Below are 8,167 nucleotides of genomic sequence, written 5' to 3'. Positions count from 1 at the left end.
CGGTAGACTGTTCACATGCTTTGATGTTGGCGCGAGTGTTAGTTGTCTTGCTTTTAAACCTATATTTTTGAGACTTAATGAATTAAAATGACAAAATCGAGGTGAGTGAGGAACACGCATTTTATGTCGAGTTCTTAAGGGTGCATCTCGCGCGAGCAGGTTCGACTGCGCGGTACAGTGGCACTCTGGAACGATCACGCTTTTCGCCATATATGAACAATGTGCGCGCGGTACCGGAGAAATAACTTATAAAAAATATTCCTAGACTCCAGTAATTTACCAGCATTCACACAAACCTCACGCACCTCCCTGCCGCAAACGGGGAGATTTTCCGAGACTTTAAACGCGTTGCAGTGACGGAATGTTGGTGTTAGGCTTAATCGCTGGTTGGGAGAGAAGAATCCGGAGTTTCTGACTTGTATATTCATTCTGGGAGTTCTTGCGCTTTCTCCCATCTTTTTTATTTTTGTTTAAAACGCGTTAGAGAAATTTCCGGCCGTATATGTGTCCGGTGCTGGGGGACGTCCGCAAATAACGTCGAATCCTTTACCGTCAGCCGGCATAACTTGAAGAGATAGCGCAAAAGAGACGGGACAAAAAGACAAAAAAGCACACAGGACAAACGCTTAGCGTTTGTCCTGTGTGCTTCTTCGTCTTTTTGTCCCGTCTCTTTTGCGCTATTTTTAATATGAATGTCCACTACCAACTTGCCCAGCAGACCAAGCTTTTACAATAACTTGAAGAGCCCCTGCTTCTTGGTGATTCACGCTGCTGTACTACTTGCTCCGTCCCAAAATACATCTCGTGTTCGGGGCCCTCACACGAGTCATGTGTCGCCTCCTTCCTTCCACCAGAGGTTGTAGGATCGAATTGGGAGATGTGACGCCCCACAACATCAATCAGCTGAAGCGACTAAATCAGGTGGTGTTCCCGGTCAGCTACAACGACAAGTTCTACAAAGATGTCCTCGAAGCTGGGGAACTTGCCAAGCTAGGTGAGTGAACCGCCTGGCTTGCGCGCAGCTCTGAGCCTCGAGCTCGTCTCAGATACAGTATAAACGAGTCCTTTTTTTATTATGTCCTGACATTGTTCCTTGTCACGCGATTGCAGTGCTTTCTGTCAGTCGAGGAATGTAAGCGTCACTCTGAATTTACGCTGATTGATGTGTGTTATATTTACGGACTGCCATAGCCGTGTTTGCTGAGTATATGTCAACACTGCCTTCGCTGTGTGCATAGCACACCACGATAAAATTGCCTTTGCTATCGAAAAAATTGAGGATTTCTGCCAGGTAGCAATGGCCAGTGATTATTACCCGATTGTAACCTGCATTGAAGTCAGTTAGATCGAAACGCTGCACATATCTTTGCTCTCGCTCCTCGGGTCCTGGGAGGGGCAGCACTCGGATCACAAGGCTGGTGTGTCGAGGTCAAGTTGGCAGCTGAGATTGCAGTGCTGATGTGTTTTTTTTTGTTGTTGTTTTTTCTCTTTTAGCTTACTACAATGACATTGTTGTGGGAGCCGTGTGCTGCCGGATCGACACTTCGGAGAACACGAGGCGTCTTTACATTATGACCCTAGGATGCCTGGCACCTTACAGACGGCTGGGCATTGGTAAGGGTCTCTGAAGGCATGCCGTGGGATTTATTGAAACAAAAAGACACCAGGAAGGCTCAGGAAGGAATCTGTAAGGTCTTCAGCATGATCCAAACCAATGCGTTTTTGTGTGCGCCTAAACCGTGCAGTTCCGGGAAATTGCACGGCCTTGCAACGTCGCGCTGATTCCATACGCCATCCAGGATCATATAAGAAAGTTAGATAATTTAAACTTTTTCTGAAGGTGCAAGAAAACGCACTATGATGTAGCAGGACATTCCTGTCTCCTAGCCAATCGGTGGAGGGCACTAGCTCCGCCTCCGCGTTTCTTCGCCGTCTGGCGCACATGCTCTCTGCTTCTTTGCAAGTATGGCTGCGTCTATGAACTTTCTCCCTGTTTCCGACCCAAGGAACGTGACTTCTGCAGTGAAAAGAAGGCTGCTGCAGATGCGCAGAGGAAAGCCGAAGCTGCATTATGGTTGGTTTTCACTTCACCGCCAGAGTGCGCTCGTGCTTGCGTGCGTGCATGGTTGTGACTCAAGAAGTGCCCCCGAAACAGCTAGAACGTAACAAAATACGCAATTTCCGGGAAGCGCACAGCCTCACGGGCACAAAAACGCGTTGGTTTAAGTCGTGCTTTACAGAATCATTCCTGTGAGGTCCCAGTTTACAGGGACTAAATCAGCACATTTGATGCTGTCATTGTATCGAGTTTCGACATAACTTTGCTGTGGCTTGCTCCATCAGAATGACCGAACAAATAATTTCTGTGCCAGTATTGTTTTGGAACATTTATAATGGCGTATCAAGGTTGTTCTCAACTGTTGTTTCACAGACCCCTTGTAGATCGGTGGAGATAACGGAGGACCCTGTTCGTGGTGAAGTAGACTTCTCTTATTGACCCATGGACGAAGAAACTCACCCACAGATTGTAATGTTTCTTCTCAATCTGAGAAAAGAACACTTTTACTGCCGGGCTTAACTAATGAGGCTGGGCTTTGCGGACCCCCCCCCCCCCTTTGAGAACCACTGGTGTATCAGATATAGCTTATTTAAAAAAATAGCTTTATGGGTTACCTTTGCAGTTTCTCTGGTTCATAAATTTTTGCTGCAATTTGCTCTGATGTACTCATTCTCTTTGTTTTGCTTACTTTTTCTACTCAGGAACGATTATGGTTCAACACGTTCTAAACTATGTCAAGAAAGATGGAAATTTCGACAGCATATTTTTGTGAGTACCTCTTTTCTCTCCCATGCGGATCAGAATCTTTCATTTTCAGCACCTTTATCAATGAAAAATGTTCTTGCAAGAACTTATTCTTTAGGCTTTTATAGTTCAGATTTAATACATTAGGCTAAATCGGGCTTCCAGCGAAGGTCTGGAAGCAATTAATTTCTGATTGACCTAGGAGTTAAAAAGCTTTGTGATCAGAATGTAAGGGACCCTGATCTAAATAGAATGACTCGATGAGTTCAGAGAGGATCATGTTAGAAAATTAGATGTGATTATATTTTTTTAATTCCACTTTAAATGTACTTATAAAGGTCCCATGTATTTATCTGAAATTTGTCTCTTGTATGCAAGGGTCCAAGTGGCCCTTTACATTAGTGTCTGAGAGTAGAATGCAGCTGTCTACAGAAGGTGCCTTCCAAAAAATATATTTCTGCCTCCTTATTTTCCAGGCACCTTTGATATGGAGCAGTTATATTAGCACTCTTTGTGGCCATAAAGAAGTGTTGTCCTTTCATTGCATAGACCATAATAGCATTTACTCTATGAATTTTCGGGCCTTCGTATGAATGACATAAATTTAGTTACCGTAGAATACCGTCCATCTGCCCATTCCACATTAAGCGCCCATTACCAAATTTGTGAGATCTGAAAAAATACGCACAGTACATTTGTATGTAAAATTGATGACCGGTGAAGCACCCATCCACCATTGTTTTGCGATTATCTCCAAAGTTTGAGTGGGCGCTTGCCCGGTATTTTACGGTAGGTAAAATAGCAAAGGATAACCCTGCTCAAGCAGAAAGCTTACAAGGAGGTGATGGCTATGATTGCCATTTTTGCTCAAGCATTGCCATAGCTTGTATGATGGCCAGATGTTATTGTTGATTGGTTAGAAATATAACGATTTTTGTTGGTGTATATTATTAGCATCTAGTATTATTATGGGAAAAAAATTAATAGTAAATCTCATTTCAAGTTCAGAGAAACATTTTTATACTAGTTGCGTGCGATTGCAACTCCTCAGCTCTTAACAGGGAGCCCGGCAAAATTTTCATATTTACAGATTTTGTTAAAGCATGTATTAAGTGCCCCCTAGTACCACATTTCCTGGAGTATTCGATGCACTGTTTATAAACAAAGGCTGTGCATCCACTCTCCCACAGAGCACATAATAGCGAGCGAATCGTGACGATCCACAGAGGAGCCCACCAACTCATGTGCCAAAGCTAACTTCCTCACACAAAAACATTATCTGCACAGATTACATTTCTGCAGAAAATCATTTTGAGAACCTTAGTATTTGCTGCGATTCTTACATAAAACACAATAATTGGCTCTGTGTGTGCTCTGCAAGAAAGTAGGTATGCGGGCCTCTTAGCAACACTAAGCAAAAGCCGCTTCTCTCCTTTTTTATTTTTTGCTAGATTTAGGTATTTCTTTTAGACAATGGTAGCCCATTAAAGCTAAGTCACCGTAATCCAAATCCGATTCTATCCAAAGGCCACTGGGGCCGCGCATGACTACGAGCCTGTAATAAACTACCTAGCGGTCTAGACACTTTGGCGGTATTTTCCCCCCAATAACCTTTCTCGCCACAAGCGGCGCTGTTTCATGTAGGAGCAAATATAATTTTAAAAATGTTTTACAAAAATCCTTGAAAAATTATATATATTTTTTTTTTTTTTTTTATACCAGATGTAGCATTTTGCATGTTGCTTTTCAAATTATTCTGAAATAACAAGACCTGTAGGTATCAATATAGATGGCGTTTCCAATCGTCACGTCTTTTTAACATGTCCGTGGGTTTTCATGCACGAGTAGACGTCTCGAGCGACTTTCTCCATGCTGACTTCTCTAAATTTCCGTGCCCTCCAAACAATCCAATTGGTTGACTACCAACGTTGGCAGTGTGCCTCTGGTGCTTCAGGTTGTCCTCAGGGAAAATTTTCCCATAGCGAGACAAAAGGAGTCCAAGACAGGTAATCTAAGGAGCGTAGCGCGACGTAAAAGATGGTGTTCAGCACAAACAATGTTGTAGGTTGTCACACTTTTTTGTGCCTGTCTTGATATATTACTGGGCGATACATCCTGCGAAATAAATGTGACCGAGTGGTCCAGTGGGAATGTTGGTTCCCGAGCAAAGCTAGCTGATTCTGCTGCCACCACATCAAAACAGAATGCTAACTAATCTCTGCACGCATGAGGAGGGATGGGGAATCGTGCCTTCTTACTGAGTGCATAAACTCCGAATAGAAGCAGCGTTCCAGTGCATTTTTTAACAATACTTGTGCGTAAACGTCAGTGTGGGTCCTAGTCACGCGTTGGAAATGTTCACTAGCCAACTTTAGTCCTGAGTTTGTACTTGATACCTAGCCTCAACCGGACATTATACTTCGTTTCACCGCAAGTGCTCGTGGACTGCTTGAACTTCACGAGCGCGCATGCTCGGCAGGGACGTCGAAGGCCCGTAGCTCTCTTTAGTAGCTTGTGCTACACTCGCGCCTAATGGGAAACAAAACATAATACTAAATGGAAAAAAAAAAAAAAAAAAGTTTTAAAAATCAGCAATGCCTCCTTCTTTTAGACCAGCTCCCAAACGAAAAGTCATTGAGTCTGGCTTTCCATTATTTTTTATTTCTAATGTGGAAATATTATACAAACACCCGAGTAAATGAGCAATAATGCAAGCTGTAATCGGTGACCAGCTGAATGTTTTTGAAGAATCATTATTTAGAAAAATGTGTCACCGAGTCCTTTATTCATTGAGATCCATACCGTAGAACACCGAGCTTGCACCGCCCATGTCGCGACGAGCTTCCACTCCCCGCCCTTCAAACAGTTAAATATAAGCAAAGAATGTGTCGGACGCCCACCGCAGCAAACTAGCGAGCCCACCGGGGTGGCTAAGGTGTTCACCCGCGTCAGCTGCTCCTCCAAGTAGGCGGTGGAGAGCGGTGAAGCCTTGCGCGCACTATGCGCCAGTGCGAAGCGGTGAAGCTTGATACGAGAGTGACGCAGCTGCTTCTCGGATCAAACGAGGGCCTACCCTGCCACGTATCCATTCTACCTTTTGGCTCTCGGCCCTAATAAGCCCACTTCCTATTCTTCTTGATTATCTCCACATTTTGGGTGTGTCCTCAATTAGTGTTTTACAATGGTTGCTCTTGCCCTGCGAAGTCCCGGCGGGTCACGGCTCGGTGCCGTGACTGGTCGGACAACTCCTGACGAGACGCCTCTTTCCGCGGCCCGACCCCGCAGGCACGTCCAGGTGAACAACGAGAGTGCCATCGAGTTCTACACCAAGTTTGGCTTCAAGATTGTGGAGACGAAAGAGCACTACTACAAGAGGATAGAACCTGCGGACGCGCACGTCCTCCAAAAGACTCTGAGGCCCACCAAGACGTCCCTGCAGAACGGCGTGGCCAGTGACAAGGAGCGGTCCTAGTGAGTGTGCCTGTGCTCGCGCGACAGCCCGGGGGGCGAGACACACACACACACTCGCGCGCATCTGGCCATGCCGACCAAGCTGCCCACTCGAGTTTGCCGGGCACAGACGGAAGAGCCCACCACCCCTCTAGCAGCCACGACACTGCCGCGGCACTTTCGGGTTCAGTCCATTCATTTTCTTTTTGCCCCCATGTGTCCCTTTTTTGTTCGCAACATTCAGTCGAGTTACTGCCGCACCTGTTCTGCCTCGTTTCTTTAGGTCGAGCGCTGAAAATCCGGAGGGCGGCTGCGTCGCCACTCTTTCCAATTTTCGGCGCCTTCTTGACGCTTCCGGGATTTTGTTTTTGCCGAGAACTTTGTTCGGAGATGCGTTTGGATTTTTGAAAGAGGTCGGGGAAAGCCCCCTGTCGAAGTACTCGCATTGTTGACGTTGGAGAACGTGCGAACCATTTCGTGTGTTGGAGGTGGATTCTTTCGTTTTGTTTCCTAGAGCTCTGAAGCAAATTAGATTTTGAAAGAGTGCGGAATGCGACACCTGCCTAACTTTTTCCGTTCTTTTACCGAGGTCTTAGTTGTTTGCTGCGGCAGATGTTCAAACGGCTTTGCAACAAGTAGGAAATTTTTTAAGGATATTGGTTTTTGGGAGAGGAATGGAATATGTAGGTCAGTGTTATTTTTCGACCTCTGAGAAGTGCAGTTATTGCTTTCTTTTATTTGGCTGTGTCTTGGGATAAACAGGTGCAGTTTTTGGTGCAAAGTTATCACCTTATCAAGGTTTACAAAGGTAAACACTATTGTAAAAGCTTATCAGTATGGCCTCACTTGTTTCTTCCTCTTTTTCTTTATTTTTTTACAAATAAAAAACAACAATGTGCAATTTTTTTTTTTTTTAATAATGTGAAAGTAAAGCTGTTGGGGTTAAATTAGTTTTCCCGGAGCTTGAAAAGATGCAACGTTGCCGACTGAAAACTGTGTATTTCATGCTCGCACTGTCAGCAGCACCTTGTTCTGTCGGCGCAAATTGAATTTGTATCGATGCAAGGTGGCACGTGAGCTTCATTCTGTGTTCTTTCTTCCAGTTTTAGCCTTATTTTTGGCTAATTGCAACAGCTGAGCCCTGTGTGTGTGTGTGGCAGCCTTGCCCTCAAGACTGTGTTTTCTACCCAAAGCAGCAGCAGTGGCTGCTGGAGACAATGTGACCGCCAGGCACCCGTTGCCTGGTCCCTGTGGCTTGACCTTTGGCTGGTGACCCACCATACGCCATTGCAGCCTGTGTGAATAAATGTGGCCTAGGAATTTTTAGGTGCACAGCAGACTCTTTTCTGTGCTTAGGGACTGGTGGCTACCGACACAGTTGCTGGTTCGTCTACTGGAACTTGATCTTGGGGCAGCTCATTACACTAACTGGGTTTGTTTCTTAGGGCCTCTTTATCGAAAAATTGCTAAGAAAGTAATGTTTTATTTGACTTTTGACTAATTTACAATACACTTGAGTTTGCTTCAAAAATGAAGCAGAACAGTAGTTCTGCTCTGTGTAGATTACTTCAAGTTAATCTCATTCCCAAGAAGCTTTCTGGACTTTTAAAGGATTTTGTTGTGTTCAGAACTGATATGGCTGGTATTGGACCATTACTTTCCTTAATCTTGAGAATCGTGGTTCTCTCAAAACTGGAAAAACATTTTAGTTTTTGCATTTAATCAAATATTTTAACAAAAAAAAAAATGAGGATGCTTAATCCTTTGATGCTCAAAACTTTACTTGAACTACTGGAGACCTAGAAATCCTGACGTTTTTTTACAACACGCATAACAAAAATCTTCTTGCAAGAAAAGTTACCTTTTTTCACAATGTTTTGAAATGTTGATTGTGAGCAACATTGACCATTTGTA

At 44.4% G+C, this 8,167-nt stretch overlaps 1 protein-coding gene across 1 annotated transcript; it reads left to right on the top strand.

Moving 5' to 3' along the window:
- Positions 1-5: 5 nt before the first annotated feature.
- On the top strand, positions 6-7,585 carry LOC8027273 (probable N-acetyltransferase san). Its single transcript, XM_029993344.4, has 5 exons — positions 6-101; positions 855-994; positions 1,495-1,614; positions 2,761-2,827; positions 6,089-7,585. The coding sequence occupies exons 1-5, from the start codon at positions 88-90 to the stop codon at positions 6,273-6,275; spliced, it is 528 nt and encodes a 175-aa protein (XP_029849204.1). The 5' UTR covers positions 6-87; the 3' UTR covers positions 6,276-7,585.
- Positions 7,586-8,167: the final 582 nt, after the last annotated feature.

This window comes from Ixodes scapularis, unplaced genomic scaffold (genome assembly GCF_016920785.2).
Source record: "Ixodes scapularis isolate PalLabHiFi unplaced genomic scaffold, ASM1692078v2 PGA_scaffold0__279_contigs__length_252992795, whole genome shotgun sequence".
Taxonomy (NCBI): domain Eukaryota; kingdom Metazoa; phylum Arthropoda; class Arachnida; order Ixodida; family Ixodidae; genus Ixodes; species Ixodes scapularis.
Note: the sequence above shows the minus strand (reverse complement) of the source record. Positions and strands in the feature narration are given on the sequence as shown.

What these genes read in the sequence shown, in the direction of transcription:
- LOC8027273 (XM_029993344.4), top strand. An exon ending in TGGGGAACTTGCCAAGCTAG is followed by an intron (nt 995 to 1,494) that starts GTGAGTGAACCG and finishes TTTCTCTTTTAG; the next exon opens with CTTACTACAATGACATTGTT. An exon ending in TTACAGACGGCTGGGCATTG is followed by an intron (nt 1,615 to 2,760) that starts GTAAGGGTCTCT and finishes TTTTCTACTCAG; the next exon opens with GAACGATTATGGTTCAACAC.